This window comes from Eurosta solidaginis, chromosome 1, assembly GCF_040869045.1.
Source record: "Eurosta solidaginis isolate ZX-2024a chromosome 1, ASM4086904v1, whole genome shotgun sequence".
In the NCBI taxonomy this organism is placed as follows: domain Eukaryota; kingdom Metazoa; phylum Arthropoda; class Insecta; order Diptera; family Tephritidae; genus Eurosta; species Eurosta solidaginis.
This window is the reverse complement of record NC_090319.1, coordinates 306,427,864-306,447,413: the sequence shown is the minus strand read 5'-3', so window position 1 is coordinate 306,447,413 and position 19,550 is coordinate 306,427,864. Positions and strand designations below refer to the sequence as shown.

The 19,550-nt window shown below is 35.3% G+C and overlaps 1 protein-coding gene across 11 annotated transcripts in view; it reads right to left on the bottom strand.

Moving 5' to 3' along the window:
• Nucleotides 1–19,550, bottom strand: part of Invadolysin (leishmanolysin-like peptidase, invadolysin) — a 165,975-nt gene that overhangs the window by 29,549 nt on the left and 116,876 nt on the right. For all 11 annotated transcript variants that reach the window (XM_067761417.1, XM_067761418.1, XM_067761419.1 and 8 more), the window contains one exon: nt 11,650–11,774. In XM_067761417.1, coding sequence (XP_067617518.1) covers nt 11,650–11,750 — 101 coding nt within the window. In that variant the 5' untranslated portion in view covers nt 11,751–11,774. The remainder of the gene's footprint in view (nt 1–11,649; nt 11,775–19,550) is intronic.

Here is a 19,550-nt window from a genome sequence, read left to right as displayed (position 1 = left end):
CAGGTATGCCTGTAGTAAGAGGCGACTAAAATGCCAAATTTATTCAAGATGTTGTGTAGCGCAACCTTTTCAAGGGGTTGCCAACCTAATTGTCAACCTTACCTGCCCGTGGCGAATCCTGTTTCTTTAACAGCCGAGGCTCTGGCGACCCCAAGTTCCTCATTGATCTAGGGAGTGGGAGGGCGGCATGGCCATGCATCCCGCAAAGGACCATCAACATCGATAACACTGCACAAGGCCTTCGGGAAGTGTCCTTATCGCTACAACAACAACAACAATAACAAGAGTCCGCTAATGCTAATAGTTCTTTTTATTAAAATTTTTTTTCCTTGGTTATAGGAATAATTTGTTTAAAAATATAGAAAATTGTAAAAAAAAATTTTTATTAAAGTGTGTAAATGTCACGGCAGTGTAGTCCTAGTGGAGGTGCTTAACTTTACAGTCAATTGTCCTTATTCACTGAAATAAATAAATGTAAGACGCGATAACCTCCGAAGAGATCTAAGGCCAAGCTTCTCTTCCAATTTACGTCGTGCTCATCTTGATTTTCCCTACAAATTGGCTGGACGGGAGCTACATGTTTTATGCCGACTTCGAACGGCATCTGCAAGGCAGATGAGTTTTCACTGAGAGCTTTTCATGGCAGAAATACACTCGGAGCGCTTGCCAGACACTGCCGAAGGGCGACCCCGCTTAGAAAAAATGTCTTCTAGTTGCTTTGCCCGGGGTGTGAACCCAGGGCACACGGTGTGGTAGGCGGAGCACGCTACCATCACACCATGGTGGCCGCCACTGAATATACTCGTACATATTAATATGATGAGATATATACACACAAGCACGTATTCTTGATGAAAAAATCACAATTTTTCACTCAAATTTGTTCAAAGTTTTATACAAAAATTCGCAGTTCTTTAATGAGTAAATTGAAATTTTTCTCAATTTAAAGAAATATGTTTTTAATATATGTTTTCCTCATTTTAGGTAAGTGTTTTTTCTGAGTGCACTTTGGTGTTCACTTCTCTGCAATTCGTATTCTAATCAATTCATAGATCTCTGTTCGTTCATTTTAGCATTACTTAAGGATCATACTTTCCATATTGTTCTAGAAATAAAGATAAATTAAGCAACACAAAAATCTGAAGAAGTTTAGATGCCTCCTAATGTATTTGTTCGCGTCATACATATACTATATATATTTTTTTTCTGAGAACTAATTAGCAGAATTGTCTAACTATATAACTTGAGAAACTTTAATGTAAGTTGTGCTCCAATTTTTTATGGCAATGTCAGTTATCCATTCACTAATTTAAGAAATTCAACTAATGGAAAAGAGTAATAATAGCGTGAAATTAGTTTGATTTTTGTAATTTTAGTATTTAGCGCTAAATTGTATGGTTTACTACAAATCAGGGATCGTAATAGTTGTAAGTTTTACCAAATTTTGATTTTTTCCGACCTTTAAATTCAACAATTATTACTTCAAACTGGCTCTAGGTCAATACATTAAACACGTTGTTGTTGTTTTTGTTCCAATATATTTCGATATCCAACGGAGATCGTAATCGAGGAATGAGTTCAGATGTTAGGTGGACAGCGTCTAATCAGTTCCAGATGCTGTTTGTAAGTTTTATTTAAAAAAAAATGGTTTTTTAATAATTTTTTGGGCCTTTTTTGGGCTCTAAGAATATTTTTACAGTTTTTTATTTCGCTAGGAATATTATAGTTCTTCGACTTTTTATCTACATAGGTGTAACTACTAAGCATGTCTTTACATGGTTGCCAGATATTTGAATATTTTATTTGCATTAAATTTGTTATGAGAATATGGGCAGTAAGCGTAAGGTATTGTGGCGAATAATAGCAGTTCTATACATAACTATGCTGCTACTAAATAAATACACAACAACAGCAAAGTAAGTAGCCACACATACATGCAAACAGCGAAGCTAAAAGCGAAGCGGTTATTTCACATACCCACATGTAGTCATCCCTTAAGAACAAAAGTTATTATTCACACATACACGCGCATATAACTAGAAGACTAAAGAAAGTGAATACCAGATACATAAAAGAGAAATAAATAAGCAGCTGTTCGAGAAGGCTTTTCGCGAAAAGTCTAGACCCTAGGAGAAATAGGCGAACGAGGCAACGCCTTTTTAGCTTGGTGTGCCATTTATATTGGTTGAATTTCAACCACTTGGCGAACTCTAGTAAGTAATACTTTTCTCTTATTATGTAGCATCTTTCATCAGCCATCCAATATATTATAAGCACAAACAAATCATCATCAAAATCATTATCAAAAGCGTAAACTATAGTGATCATAACAGGGTCAATAATTCAATTTTAAGTGCAACTTAACTTTCGCACGAAGCGCGGAAGGCTTTTAAAAAGTAAACCGCCTTACTTGGTGTTTCAATCAAAATCTGTTCATCTTTATTCATCTTCTCTTATTTATAACTTATTTACTTACCACTACATACAATTGTTTTGTGCTTAAGTTCTAAGTAATGTGGAGCTTAAATGTTACCTTAAAACTAATTTCATCATACGATGAAATAGGTTTAGCCTTGAAATGGCTTGCCCTTGAAAAATAGCCAACTGGATATTTGAGTTACTATTTACTTTAGCTTTTCCTGTTTGGATTAAAAATGTGTGGTTACTAATTGCCAGTGTGGCAAAGACATATTTGACTCATGTGCCTAAGTGGTTCAATGAAGCTATATTTGTTTACTTGGTGGGTAACTGCTATGGGTGAATGATGACGTTAACTTGCATTTAAAGCAAAACGGTAGCTCATATCATATAAATAAGGCGGCTTTAATTTCAATATTTCTCCATACTCGTATGTATGCATGTACGAATGTACATAAGGAATGTTCCGAAAAGAAAGTGCATACTTTTAAATAATTATTTCTCGAAGTTTATGTGCGAATCATTATGGGTAAGACACTGTTAGAGAGCATGGTCCATTCTGGTTTTTTATTCACTTCTTCACCATTAGAGCTTTCATGATTTTCATTGAAGAACAAGAGCATGAAAAGAAAGTGTACAGTTGCCTTAGTAAAAATTTGTATTTAAAAGCCGATAAAATCGCACAAAGCGATTGTAGAAGTGGTGAATAATAATGTAACCTTACAGGTCGGAAGACTTTTCAATGTAAGGATAGAAATCAATTCATATCAATACGAAATTTAGGGTAAAAGTCGAGAACTGCTGGCCCCCTGAGAAAAATAGCTAATCAAATGCACAGCTTGAAATCCTTAAAAAATAGAAAGTATCAAACAGAAACAAAAATTATCATATATATTATTTGTAATTGCTGCTTCCCTTTTTCGCTCTTATTTGGAATCCAAATCTATAAATAAAGTTTTGGTTGTAAAGATGGAGATTCGGGCTATTAGCGAGATTTGGGCAATTTTGGTCGTAGAACTTTTGTTTAGCTATATTTTATTAAAATAATTTGTTAAAAATAAACGATTGTGAACACACAAAGAAATCTATTTGTACTATGGCACTATTGTGAATATTTGCACTGCATTACCGGCAGTGGCTATCATACGCTAGACGGCAGGGCAAGTAGTCAAATATTTGAAGTGAATTAGAACGGATAATTAAACCTACATAAACATGGATGAAAAAAATTATCTCTTTTCCAATCTTGCATTAAACCTATTGATGTGAATATGTTACCAGAGTTACCAATTAATAAGGTTTGCAAAAAGCTAGATTAATGGTAAACTATTTGTACTATAGGCTTTAGGACAATCTGTGATTGTCGTAGCACTATATCAAAGAAATAAAAAAAACGAGGAGGGTTCCACCTCTTTTCTTTTAAAGCACTTTTTGTCGGCTCTATTTTGAGCCAATTTGGTTCCTTCACGTTTCATTAGATCTACAGCAGGATTGTATAAGCATAATCGCTGGAAGTCTTAATTGAAAAAGGGAAAATCTACCAAACTTCCCAGAACCGCGCCCTATGGAACAGTCCTCGGTTCATGACATGCACAACATGTCCGGGTATGCTTGAGTTTTCCGTACCAAAAAAACTTGAAAAAATGTACCAAAAGCAATGATGTACAAAAGTAAATCAAAGGTGGTAAAAAAGCTCTATGCAAGCCAAGATATTAATGTTTTCGCTTGACTGCTCTAATCATCAACTAGCTTCAATATTCGAGTTTTCGTTAGAAGAAAATTAAAGGAAAAAATATGCAACTTCGTCGAATTACAAGCAAAATAATGTGTGCACTTTCTTTTCGGAACAGTCCTTGCATATATAGTTGTAATACTCTTTGTCAAGCTGGCTGGACGCTGGATAATATCCGACAATTGATCTTGTAAGTGAGGATAAATTACTTGATTTAGCTTTGTATTTTTTATGGCGTTTAATTTAAAGTGAAATGAATTACTTATGGCAATATTTACTCATGACAACATACATATGTATATAGGGGCCAATCCATGCATAGTTTACAATATTTTTTTTCACTGCGCGAATAATGTTGTTACAAATAAAATAAAATACATTATACATTATTATTCGGCGGCCGCCATGGTGCGTTGATAGCGTGCTTTGCCTACCACACCAAAATCCTAAGTTCAATTCCCTAGCAAACCAAAAACAAAAATTGCTCCTCGGAAACGATTTGGCAAACATTCAGGGTGTATTTCCGCCATGAAAAGCTTCTCATTGCAAACTCATCTAGCTTGCAGATGCCGTTCGGAGTCGGCGTAAAATATGTAGGCCCCGTCCCGCCAATTTGTAGGAAAAATTAAAAGGAACACGACGCAAATCAGAGAGAAGGTCAGCCTAAAATCTCTTCGGAGATTATTGTGCCTTGGTTGAATCGGTAGATTGGACCTAATCAGTGCGATCTCAGGTCTGGTAAATCGACTGGATTTTCACTATGCGCCAAATCTTGGGCGATTTTAAAGCCGTCTTCGACAGCACGAAAAGGAGCTTCCTATTTGCCGCTATGTCTGAATTTAGTTTCCACGCAAAACTTATACGGCTGTGCAAAATGACGTTGAGCAATATCATCAACTAAGTCATAATTGGGAAGGACCTTTCCGAGACGTTCGAAACTAAACGAGGTTTAAGACAGGATGAAAATAATACAAGCTGCAGAAGCGAATCGCTCTGTAACAATATTCTATAAAAGCGTGCAATTACTGGCGTACGATTGATATCATCAGCCTGAACACCCGCACCGTAAGTTTTGCTTACTTCAAACTGGAAAAAGAAGCGGAAAATATGTATTTGATGGTGAATGAGGACAAAACGAAGTACCTGCTATCATCAAACAAAGAGTCAGTGCATTTGCGCCTTGGCAACCACGCTACTGTTGGCCGCCATAATTTCGAAATAGTAAAAGACTTCGTTTATTTAGGAACCGGCATGTACACAAACAAGATCTGCTTTGAAATCCAGCGAAGAATCACGCATGCCCATAAATGCTACTTTGGATAAGCCATTGAAAAAATAAAGTGCTCTCTCAGCAAACGAAAATCATGCTATAAAAGTCACGTATCGTACCCGTGCTGCTATATGCCCAGCAAAAATTATACTCGTAAATTGGCTAATAAAATGGCCCTATCTGTGACGATGAAACACATAAAATCTTCAGTAACATTTTTAAGAGCATCGGGAAAGTTTGTGGCTATTCCGTACCTAATGTGATTGCCCATAATACTCAAACATATAGGGCATTAGCTTATCGAAATGTAAACAAGCTATAGTTCGGGGAACAACGTGGAAATTTCTGTTGTTGGCCGAGATTTTAGATCACTAGATTTTTGCTGAGTGACGCAGAGATTTACGGCCGTTTACGCGTTGGCTTCAGCGAGTACCGAGGAAAATATGATTATGAGCTGTACCAAAGAGGATAAATACAATAAGAGCCGTCACTCGTTATTTTGTGGCGAGTATCTCGCTGGAAATTGAAAAAATTGATGCCGAATGTTTTCTGAGAGGGACATTTTTAATTGTCTCGCATTTATCCATGCCGTGTAGGCCCCTTGTGCAACTGTGATTTTTGGAAAGAGAATTAAATAAATTAATTAAATACAGTCGAAAAATAAGCACAAATACCCCACGAAAATGTATAGAAGACATTTATTAACATCTCGCCCCAAAAAAGAGTAGCGACTACCTCTCAGTAGACATCGAGTAAATGCCAAAAAAATAACGAGTGACGGCTCTTATTGTATTTATCCTCTTTGGCTGTACGAAATCTAGTGACCGAAAACGTCGGCTAACATTAAAAATCCCACCTTGTTCCACAAAAAAGTACAGCTCTATAGTTTGTTGACATTTGCCCTATATGTGTGAGCAGTATGGGCAATCACATAAATAAGTACGATACGTAATGGAATGGTCACAAAAGTTCTCGATGCTCTTAAAAATATTTACTGGAGATTTTACGTGTTTCAACGTCACAGATAGGGCCATTTTACAAGCCAATTTACGAGTATACTTTTTGCTGGGAGAGATCCATAGTCCAGCGAATTAAAACTCCGGAAAAAAAGTATTTTTAACGGAAATCGGAAATATGGAAGCACAGCAAGAGGGCGTCCCCACTCCGATGGAAGTACTTGTTGGAAAACGAGATTCAAATTCCCCTTCTGTGGCCAATTGGCGCCAGTTAACCCAACAGAAGCGCGCCTTGTTCGACGGCCATAACACGCTTAAGCGCGAATTTGATCTATCAATTAGTGTGGAACTGCTCATAGAGAAGTTTACATATATATATCACAACTCATGTATGCCGTTCAATCTTTCTTTACACTAACAAAGTTAATATGTGTGCGAAGCACAATGGGTACCAAAAAAAGTACATATAATAAAAACTAATTGAAAAATTAAATAAAGTCAAATGCAATAAAAAATTATGGAGGGTTGATGTTCCTATTAATCAGCGATAGTAATTGTAAATTTATTTTACATCAACGCTCCAACAATTAAATCAAAATAAAATAATGCATCTTGCAGCCGTGACCGTTCTGCAATTACCAAGGGCAACCACGAGCGCTGGTGTACAATAACTTTTATAAACCTGTTCGACTACACTACGCAAAAATTATAAACAAAGTTAGCGGATAATTAACAGATTTATTAACTTTACTCGTATTCATTGCGACTCTTCTACATATGTCAAAAGAAATTACATACATTTGTACACAGGTGTTATCGGATGCTTGTAGTTGGTCCATTAGCATATAAACATACAAACATCCATATATTGGGAGCGAAGAACGATATCAACAAATAACACCTGAGTAGTGCACTTTACGATATGTAATTTACAATTTGTACAATAAGGAAATAATTAAAATACTCTAAACTTGTTATTTACATATATATAGTAAATAAGTATGTACATATGTATGTGAGGGTAGGTAAAATAACACATGATATTGTAACGAATTTTGGGAAAATTACGCTTATTCTAAACCTTCTGCTAACGCTCGAATCGCTAAACTGTTGAATAAATAACTCCAATATTCAATAATGCAAAATGGTCTTTATTAGACTACTTTGAGAGTACTTCACAATAACACTTATACTTCACAACCAATAGCGTGCTTAAATCAAATCTGATTAGTCATGCCTCAGCTTGCGCTGCTTTTATACTCTCGGTTTACTCGTTCACCCATTTCTCGTAAGGTCTAGTAATTTCTCGAACTTCATGCTTGGTTACCAGCCATATACACGTATATTTGTAGTTTGTAGCCATATGCGTGTGTATATGTGAGTACTACTTCGGCTGATGATTACATGTGTTTGGGACTATCTCTCCGTTGCCTTGTATGTATGTGTATAAATGGTGATTAATGTGTTTATTTAGCTTGCTTTAATGTTTTTGTTGTTGTGCATTTATTTAATTACCTTAGTGATGTTAAAATTCGCCACAATATAAAGTAAAGCAATTCCCGATTGTTGTGGAGCATACCCGACGAAAGCAAACGATAGATCGTTATTTGGAATTTGCCATGCGCGTGGCATAACGTAAATACCGTTGTAAATTTTTTGTGGTAAAAATTGGGCAAAACGATTAAATTTTCCAGCTGTGGTAAAAGTTTTTTTAGTTGACAGGTTCACTGGGTATTGGAGGAGATACTGCAAAAACCAGAAAAGTTGTTTGCCTGACATGTACTTAAGACTATTTGTATACCGGTTAACAGGTTTACACTAATAAATACTGAATTTATTTTCCTTAAAATAACACAGAGATGATCCTGAAATAGCGCTAAAAACCATCTCGAAATTATTTCGAAATAGTCCGGAAATATTCCCTAAATCATTCCGGTATAGTCCTCAAAATGAAGCAAGTTTGACCCAGAGATATTACCGAGATGTCTCAAAACACTCGCGAAATGATCCTGGAAACAATCGCAAAATGGCTGCACTGCACTTTTATAAACTTTCTTAGACCTTAATGCACACACATCGAAGCTATTGGAACATAATCCTCTTTCTTGGTAGCAAGTTCGAAAACGCCATATCTCAGAATTTTATTGAATAATATGTTTTCAAAACGCCCTTCCACCTTAAAGGGTATTAGATCATTGCTGAGATAAGATGTTCGTGAATTAAGGCTTAGTGCGACTTTGCCTAAATTGTTGCCTAATGCCTGGTTTTCAGTGCAAGTTTAAACTCAAGTTAAAGTTGATTAGAGTTTAACCTTGCCACTTTGTTCGATAACATACAATTTTGCTGCTCATCTCAGCTTAAGCGGCCGAAGTGGCAGGGTTAAACTCTAGTCAACTTTAACTGAAGTTTAACTCGCACTGAAAAACCCGGCCTTAATAGAGGAAAAACCTAAGTTACTGGGAAATCTCGATAAAGACCTGCGCATGGCAAATTTAGTACCAGGTGGTATTATCCAGGCAGTTTATTGCTGCTTCTTGATTACTTTCTATTCAACGCCTTGTACAACAATATGTCAGTTAAGCGAAATTAACGAAAATTTTCATTTGATTTGACATCCTTCTGCACAGCGTAATTTGAGAAACGTCAGCGTCCGGCGCGGCGAAGATCGTCGCCGATCGGCATTGTACTTTGCGTTAAACGGAGGAATATATAACACCGTCTTCTTACATAGTTACCGTTGATGCGCAAAGCACGAATATGAATTACTATCACATATATTATTTCTAATTGCTGTTTTTATGTACGGGTCCCTTCTTCGCTCTTATTTGGAATCCAAATCTATAAATAAAGTTTTGGTTGTAAAGATGGAGATTCGGCTTGAACGAGCTTTGGGCAAATTCGGTCGTAGTGCTTTTGTTTAGCTATATTTTATTAAAATAATTTGTTAAAAATAAAATAATTAAAAAAAAATCTTTAAGTTAAACGGTTTTATTGAAAACAATACTTATATGAAGTAATAATAATAGTAAAAGCTAGAAAATAATTAGGTAGATCCTAGGTACTAGTCATCACACTCCTCATCAATATAGGGCGTTGATCAGACAATTAAATAAAAGCGTTGGACGCGTCAAATTTCTATTGATAGTCATAAGTAAGACCAGCTGAACCTTTATCCGGTCATGCTACGCCTCACATTTTTAGAAATTTCACGCGTCCAACGCTTTTATTTAATTGTCTGATCAACGCCCTAGATTGATGAGGAGTGTAATGACTAGTACCTAGGACCTACCTAATTATTTTTTATCTTTTAGTATTATTCCTACTTAATGTAAGTATTACTTTCAATAAAACCGTTTAACTTAAACATTTTTTTTAATTTAATTTATTATACTGAAATTTCACTAGCAAAATTTGAATTTATGTGCTCCAAAGTATTCTGACGTCACTTCTATCGGGAAATGAATTTTTTACAGAAATTTCACTAACAAAATTTGAATTTATGTGCTCCATATAACATTTGTTCAAAGAGCCAAATCGGACAGACAAGTACGAGTTTTTTGAATATTTGAATTTTTGCGACACCTAGCGTGAATTTTTTTTACTAAAGCTGTTTCTATTTCTGTATGTCAAATATGATTTCCAAATATGAGCCAAATCGGACCACAAATACGATTTTTGTGAATATCTCGATCCTTGCGCCACCTAGCGGCGATTGTTTTCATAGGTTGCTTTCTATTCATGTATGTATTATGTGTTCCAAATATGAGCCAAATCGGACCACAAATCAGATTTTTGTGAATATCTCGATCCATGCGCCACCTAGCGGCGATTTTTTTCATAGGTCGCTTTCTATTCTTGCATGTATTATGTGTTCCAAATATGAGCCAAATCGGACCACAAATACGATTTTTGTGAATATCTCGATCCATGCGCCACCTAGCGGCGATTTTTTTTATAGGTCGCTTTCTATTCTTGTATGTATTATGTGTTCCAAATATGAGCCAAATCGGACCACAAATACGATTTTTGTGAATATCTCGATCCATGCGCCACCTAGCGGCGATTTTTTTCTTATTATTGCATTGTCATCGGGTTCTGAACTATATTCCAAGTTTGAAGCTTGTAGCTTATCGGGAAGTTACTTAAATTTTAATTACAGAATTCGCGCTGGCCGGCCAGCCGTGCAGCCTGTCAAGTCAACCTAAATAAAACCGTTTAATAAACGATTGTGAGCACACAAAGAAATCTATTTGTACTATGGCACTATTGTGAATATTTGCACTGCATTACCGGCAGTTGCTATCATTGATTGATAGAACATTGATTTATGTTGATATTTGATAAGATACTTTTATATTGGTTGCGCAAGATGCGCACGGGTCCGGCTCGTATTTTATAATATAAAATACTAGAAAAAACGCGCAGCTCCGCCCGCGAAGAAAAATTATTTCAAGTTCCATCACAAAAACATGCCTATGTTGCTATCTAGAATCACTATACAAAATTTCATGGCATTCTATGATGTGGTTGAAAAGTTATAAGTGCCCAAAAGAACTGAAATTGAATTTTATAGATGTAGATGATTTGATATGCAGATCATACTCATTGACGCTTGAGGTTCAAACCAATTCATTGGGCGCTTTCAGCGAACACAAGTGTCAATCGCTCAGTAAACGGACCAAAGATGACAAACGGACCATTGAGTATTTTTAATCCACTCAACGGTTGGGATTTTACGTCAAACTACTGAGCATAAATTTTATTCGCTACATTCATTCGCTCAACGTGTTTATTCGGCTATCTGACAGTTGTTTGACATTTTAAAGTGCTGGTTATGAATACAACTTTTCCTCCTAATATTATAGTGAAATGTTAAAAATAATTTAAGATGTCCTTTTCCTTAAAGTTTAAGGATAATTATTTCATTTGGCAGTTGGCTCAACTCGCCGTTCAGAGAACAAATTTGATATTACTCAACTGGCGGAAACATGTTTGCAACGTATCAACAAAAATGGTATTGGCTAAAAGCGCCCATTTTAAGAGCATTTTCAAATCAGCAGTTGTTAATATGAGAAATGGATTGCAACAAACTTTCGTTTAAAACATTCTCCGACAGCTTTGCCCTCTTCTTATCAGCCGTGAATACGGAGCGTGCGCTGCACTTACATATATCTAATACATACTATCTAGTAATTTAATTCCTTGGGATATGTTTATCTATGTACATAGATATGCTGTAAATACCAGTTGTATTATGTACAAATAAAACTAACCTGAAAACTGATTCATCATAAAAAAGTAGAATTCGTAATGGCTGTGCAGCGATGGCAGTGCTGCGTTTTTGCAAGCTGTGATGTGACACCGAATCGGCCATCTCAATGCGGACGCCATGAACAACCTGAAATGAATAGGATAGATTGACATATGTACATATGTATACTTAATTGATATACAATAAGTTTAATTTTGTAGTATACATATTAAACTGGGTCGATTTATTAACCGATATCACGCCATCGATTTTTCGATAAGATTTGGGCTCAGGAAAAAAAGTTCCACTACGCATACCCAACAAAAATAATTTTTATATTTTTGGGTATGCGTAGTGGAACTTTCTTTTCCTGAGCCCAAATCTTATCGAAAAATCGATGGCGCGATATCGGTTAACTTTCGTCCATACAAATCGAACAAGGTTAATACATATATTGTGTATACTAGAGGCTGCCGCTGTGGTGTGGTGGTAACGTGCTCCGCCTACAGCACCGAAGAACCTCGGTTCGATTTTCGGACAAAGCAACATCAAAAATTTAGAAACAAGTTTTTCAATTAGAGAAAATTCTTTCAAAGAGTGGTCGCCTCTCGGCAGTGATTTGGCAAACACAAGTGTATTTCCGCCACGAAAAACTTCTCATTGAAAAGTCATCTGAAAAACACCAAAACATTTGCATTTGTATCAAAATATTGTTTTATCAAGAATATGCACATAAGAAGTTAGCTTCTTTTTCTATAAGCGTAATATTTTTTATTTTATTGACAGATGTTCGCTTAATGAAGCAAGTGGCCCTGTGGAAAACTGAATTATTTCATCAAACAAAATTGTGATTCGATTAAGTTTCTATGTGAGATATCGGTATAATGTTTCTTTGCATAGTAAATCTGTAATTTAAGAAGAACCTAGCCTTCAGGTTAGATATACGTACATACGTACTAAGGGTACATAGATACGGGGGTATAAACAAAAGTTCGATTAGTTCGTGACTGCCATTATTAAAAACACTCGAAACAACATGTTCAAGTGTAGCCAAAACACAAACAATCCATGGAAAACCACTAATACAGCGACTAAATTGAATGTCAAGCAGCTCGCGAGATTTACGAGTGTTTCAAGAATTTCGCGAGAAGCAGAGTTCTCGATTTTTCGGTTCTCGAAACTCCCGCTTTTGTTCGAAAAGAATATTCACACTTGTTTGGTTTTAATGTAGAACAACACCACAAACTGCGGTTTTGACACCAACATTTTTTTGTGCGTTATTGGAAAAATTCAAAAGCAGGACAATACAAATTGGAAGAGAAGCTCGGTCTTAATCTCCTCGAAGGTATACCGCGTCAAGTGATTACTATTATTTATCTCTACTAAAGCTAAAACAGAAAAAGTGAATGTAATCGCATGTCCAGACGACGTTGTTAATATCGTGCCAGATGTATTTCGCCTAACGTTAAGCGAGGTACTTGTGCTGCCAAAAACGGACTCAATGTAAATCCAGTCACAGCGGAGATGATACCGTTACCTATATAATACCTAAATGCCATTGTTCGGACATGATAGTTTTACCCTCTCCCACTCCTCGTAAGATAGGTGTCTGGCTGTAGAATTAAAAAAAAATTTTCTTACAAGGTTGGAGGGTTGACGCAAGACGCAAAAATGGCAGAAAAGGCGATGCACCTGTACACCGATGGTTCCAAACTTCGAAACGTTTACCGTAGACGTCCCAGTCAGATTGAGATAGATAACAAAAGGCGAGAGTTCCACATAATCCACTAAGCAAAAAATACGTTGAGCCAAACGCGAAGCACAAAGCCTCGAATTTGAAGTGCATGTTTTACGTCCTTAGACTAAAAAACTTAATACTTAAAACTAGTTCCTCAGATTTTAAGATATCTTGATTAAATTTAGTGAACTGGTATATGTATATTGGTGTCCGATCAGACATTTGTCGGAACCGACCGGATCGAACCACTAGCGCATGTTCCCCATACAACAGACTTTCATAAAAGACGTTTTTTTTGTCATTTCTCAGATAAATACAAATTTCACCAGATTAGTGTGTGGCACAAATTGTTGTCTGACGAAATCGTAGAGATTGGTCGCATATATAGTATATATTCCATACAACCTATTGCTTATATAAGATGGGTTTCGTAATTTCTACCTCATTTGAATAGCTAGAAACTTCAAATTTAACCAAGTCCTTACTTAAACGGAATGTATTATGGTCTGAAAAGGTCGTATAGATTAGCCTTAGGTATAGCATATATCCCCCATACAACCGATCGTTCCGATAAGAAGCTTTTCATAATTTCTGTCCCATTTCAACATATAAAAGCTTAAAATATTTTAAAAAAATTATTACATATATGGCATTTATTGCTGTCTAAAAGAATCGTAGAGGTCGGTCGCTTATAGGATATATATCCCGTACAAGCGATGTTGAGATAGGAGGCATTTCGTAATTTCTGCCCTGTTTTAACAACAAGCTTCAAGTTTCACCAAATGCTTACTTATACGGCATATATTGTTGTCTAAAAAAATTGTAGATACCCGTAGTAGATATAGTATATGTATATCCCATACAATCTATTGTGGCGAATGTTGACATCACTAGGCTGTTAGTTAATAATCACGCAACAACAAAAACATGAAGCAGCCACTCTTATATACATGTCCACATTAAAGCTAGCAACACTTATGTAGAAGGCGACGAAGAGATATCATACACATACACACGCATATGGCTATAAACTACAAATATACACGTTCATAGCTAGTAACCAAGCAAAAGCTACAAGAGTTCTAGAAGGTGAAACGTCTAGACCTTTGAGAAATATGCGAAAGAAGCAACGGAGAGTATAAAAGCAGCGCAAGCTGAGTAATCAGAATCAGTTGTGACTCAAACACGCTATTGGTTGTGAAGTACTACTCTCGAAGTAATCTAAACAAAGACCAGTTTACAATACTGAATTTGGAGTGATTTATTCAACAGTTTAGCGATTCGAACGTTAGCAGAAGCTTTCAAATAAGCGCAATTTACCGAAATTCGTTACACTATTGTTCATATAAGAGATTCATTGTCATAGCTATCTCATGTTGATTGAAACGCGAGACTTTGACGATTACCGATCTATTATTTATTTTATATTTATCGAAAATGTTAAAGATGTACATCTGTTCTCTAGGTATTACATATCTTATACAGCTGATTACTCGGTATTGCGAATGCGATAAGATTATTGCTCAGCTCCATTCATGAAAGGTATAAAGTCTTCAGCTCACATAAGTACCAAACTGCAGCGACAATTACCGTGCCTACATTTTTGAGCCTTAATCTTTTATGCACTAATTAATATATCATGTTTGTTGCCATTAAGTGCCTAGTAGGGCGGCATCATATGCAGTAAGTTTGCATAAGCCATGTTCAAGTCCAACATACAAAATTTTTCATTTTATGTCATAAAAAGTCAGAAAGCAGGTGAAACAAAAATATGTTTTTACCACATGCCGATTAAAATGAATACTGTTATTATTTTATTATGGCGTTTTAAAGTAAAGTAGTAGTTTAACAGTCTACAAATTATGATAAATGGGTTTTATGGGTGCATATGAATAAGTACAAAACTTTCTGCATCTATTAGGATTACGAAAACAAATATTTAATGCATAATGGGTTTGCGATCATTCCAATGTTATATAAAAATTTGACGTAAAACGTTTTTAATAAAAAGCTTAACCTTAATTCATTTTAGTTTAATCACAAATAAAAAAATTGTACTATTTAGTTATTGTATAGTATTGTGACGAATATTAGCATTACTAAGCTGTTAGTAAATAATCACGCAACAACAAAAACATAAACCAACCACTTTTATGTATGTGCACATTAAAGCTAGCAATACTTATGTAGAAGGCGACGAAGAGCTATCTCACGCACACAGATGTAGTTATCAGCCGAAGTAGTTACTCACACATACATACGCATATGGCTATAAACTACAAATATACATGTACTTATATAGCTGGTAACTAACCAAGCATGAGCTACAACTGTTCGGGAAATTACTAGACTTTATGAGAAATGGGTTAACGAGGAAACCGAGGGTATAAAAGCAGCGCAAGCTGAGTAATAACGAATCTGTTTGATTTAAACACACTGTTGTGAAGTACGTGATATTGAAGTATAATTGTACTACTCCCAAATAGACTAAATAAAGAACATATTGCAATACTGAATATTGGAGTAATTTATTCAACAGTTTAGCGATTCGAACGTTAGCAGGAGGGTTAAAAAAAAAGAGAATTTCCCTAAATTCGTTACAGTATTATTTGTAATTAGCTAGTTTAATTATTTAACCTGCGCAATTTCAACAAATCTGCTCTATATTTTATAAAATTAACATTATTGTCATGGACTTTTGATAAGTTCATAGCAATACACTCAGAAGAAAAAAGGCGTGAGTATCAAGTACTCGTGAAGTTCAATGTGTAAACACACAGCTGTACGTCTTGGAAACTAATGTTTTTAAGCTACAGCGCTCCCTCAGGTAATTAAGTTAGGCCACAAAAGAGGTAAATTAATCAGAAAATAATAGCTTAGCGCTTTTTGAGAAGAGCTTCGTCGGCTTCTTATCGGTTAGTTATTATTTTATTAACGGTTTCTTATTGATATTTATTTAGCAGCTTATCATAGTCTTCTTATTGGTTTCTTATCGGCTTGAAATCGAAACGTTACATATGTATCATCGATTTTATATTCAAGCTTTAAGGTATCTGTTTCATAACAAACCGATGAATTGTCGTTAACAAAACGATAGCATGTATGAGTTTAAGCGGGGATTGCCCTTATTGCTTTAAATGTATGAAAACATTTATTTGAAGCAATTTTTAATTTATAATTTTTTTTAATAATTTGGGAAAATTTTAAACAACGTGACATCAGGACAGACAAGGCGACAGCTGTTTCGATTATACATTGTAAATCTCTTCAAAGCCTTTTCTCCTGGGAGTGGGATTTGAACCCACACTCCTACGATGGTTGAAGTGTTAAAAACGCATTCAGCCACGTCATGCCTTAATTGTTGTAAACCTTATCCCAATTGATTTCTTTGCATATTTTCTTTATGCACAGTACATACTTCGTATGTCATCATATGGTAAAGTTATGGGTTGGTAAGGCGGTTTCAAAGAAACTTGGTGCTGTTGCTTTTGTTCTAGCGATAGCATGCCGACAACTTATTCGGGCACTTCGATAATAAATTGGTGGCAATGCGATTATAAATCGATGGTATATTGATAACGTGTCGACGATTTTTCGATGATATATCTAAAACTTCTCAATAAGAAACGGATAACTCGATTAAAATCCAGTTTAATTTAAATTAATTAAATTATTTATATTTTCAATTATTTTAATTTCATTTCTGTTCATTTTATTTATTTTATTTTTTTGATTTTATTTTATTTCATTTTATTTTACCTTTTTTATTTTCTTTTAATGTATTTTACGTAATTTTATTTAGTTTTTTTGTTTTATTTTAATTTATTTTATTTTATTTTATTTTATTTTTTCAATAAAATTTTTTGTTTTATTTTATTTCATTTCATTTTATTTTATTTTATTTCAATTCATTTAATTTCACATAATTTCATTTCATTTAATTTCATTTCATTTCATTTCATTCCATTTCATTTAATTAAATTAAATTTAATTTAATTTAATTTATTTTAATTTAATTTAATTCAATTTAATTTAATTTAATTTCATTGCATTTAATTTAATTTAATTTCATTTCATTTCCTTTCATTTAATTTAATTGAATTTTATTTTATTTAATTTAATTTAATGTAACTTTATTTTATTTTATTTTATTTTATCTTATTTTTTTTTTAACTTGATTTATTTTTATTTTACTTTAATTATTTCATTATATTCTTTGTTTGCACTTTATTATTACATATAAATCTAATCAAACAACGTACAAAGATGTTGCAACCAGCAAAACCCTAAAAAGAAACAAAGATCAACTTACACCTAAATACCAAGCCACGGGCTTTGTTTTTCTTAACACTTTCTAGCGCTTTATCTGGAACAAAATTGCCGTGTATACATCTCTACGTACACTTGTATGCATAAAAATTTTATATATGCTCAGAGACTTTAATTTATATGTAGGTGACGTGTTTGCCTTTAAAATTGCTATGCGATTTTGCTCATATTAACTCTACCACATATCTTGTTCAGACATTACGCTACAGTGTAGTGAGTACACTTACGCTCAGATTCTCTAATACTCCATCATTATACCAATACCCCACACTACGCCTGCGTTTACATCACTTTTATCTCTGACATAGCATACCACTAACAAGACTGCGTTTACATTTAGTACTCCCGTCGTGCTTCTTTAATTTTTCCTACAAAGAGGAGACCTACTTGTTTTATGCCGACTTCGAACGACATCTGCAAGGCAGATTAGTTTTCACTGAGAGCTTTTCATGACAGAAATACACTCGGAGTGCTTGCCAAACACTGCCGAGGAGCGACCCCGCTTATAAAAAATTTCTTCTAATTGAAAAACCTTGTTTCTAAAATTTTAATGTTGCTTTGCCCGGGCGTTAGCCCAGGATGTCCGGTGTGGTAGACGGAGCACGCTAAAATCACACCACGGCGGCTGCCAGAGTGTTTACACATCAAAAATATCTATTTTTGTATAGAATTGTGAGTAGTACCGGGGAACTCCCTTGCGAACAAGGGACTATATCGCTTCACTTACTACAACCACTTCTGGGTACAGTCGTGCTATTCTGTACCTTTTAACAGTAAAGAATGGTGTACCTCGAAACAATATATTTGCTATAGGCGGGAGAGTAATAAATATAGTTTAAAAAACTAAAAAAACACGCAAATATGGTACCGTTTCCGTATCTACAATCCACTTAGTTGTTTGATGTTGATAGCACCGTAGCACAGAGGTTCGTGTCTCCGCTATTAAGCACAACTCGTTTTGTAGCGAGTTATTTAACCTCTGCCGCGAGTTTTCAATAATTGCCGCTAAATGGGTCTAACTCTCCTTTGCGCACCCAGCCTAGATAGTTATAAACAAGCATACATACAAGTGAAGCTAATATAAGCGTGTTAAAAATGCGAGGAATTTCGCTACTTTTTTATTACGTATTGGGATTAAACCAGTCTAACGCACTCGCATAGTTTGAAACCCTGAATATCCAAACTGGATATAACATAGTAAATAATTGGATTTTAGTATTCCATGAGCGTTAGAGGTATCGTATTTTGTTACTCAATTAACTTTAAACATGCATATCTATTGACACCAAATGCAAATAAATTATACACCAACATAACAGCGTATGCATATCAACACCAAACTTTAAAATTAACACTACAAATACCATTGTCTAATTTTCGAAATTGCTTAAGAAGTTTGCAGCCGCCTGTCACACGAGAAACTACGGGCAAAAGATTTTTTATTTTATTTTCGCAAATTATTAGAGGTAAAGCTTAATTTGTGGAGGGATGACCTGGCAGCCTGTATGATCTACTTGTTTCTGGATAGACACAGTAAGCAGCAGACCCGACACCTTTCGTTGAGCGTGCCAGGACCGTATAGTCCACCGCATGATGTGCAGGGATTTCACAGGATGCATCTCACTGTAATCAGAAATCTGAATATGAACAGAGGCTTCTCGCCTATCCAGGGAGAACCGACCAGCCTAGCCTAGCCAAGCTGTGGAGCATGATTGGTTAAGTGGTGCCGCCTAGGGGGATCAGATATGATGAAGCCAGAGAGCTCGCCACGAAATCTTGGGGATCAACGCTTGGAGAGGTGCCGAATAAGAGTCCACCCTGATAGCGAAACTCCGCCGGATAGAGAGCTCAACAAG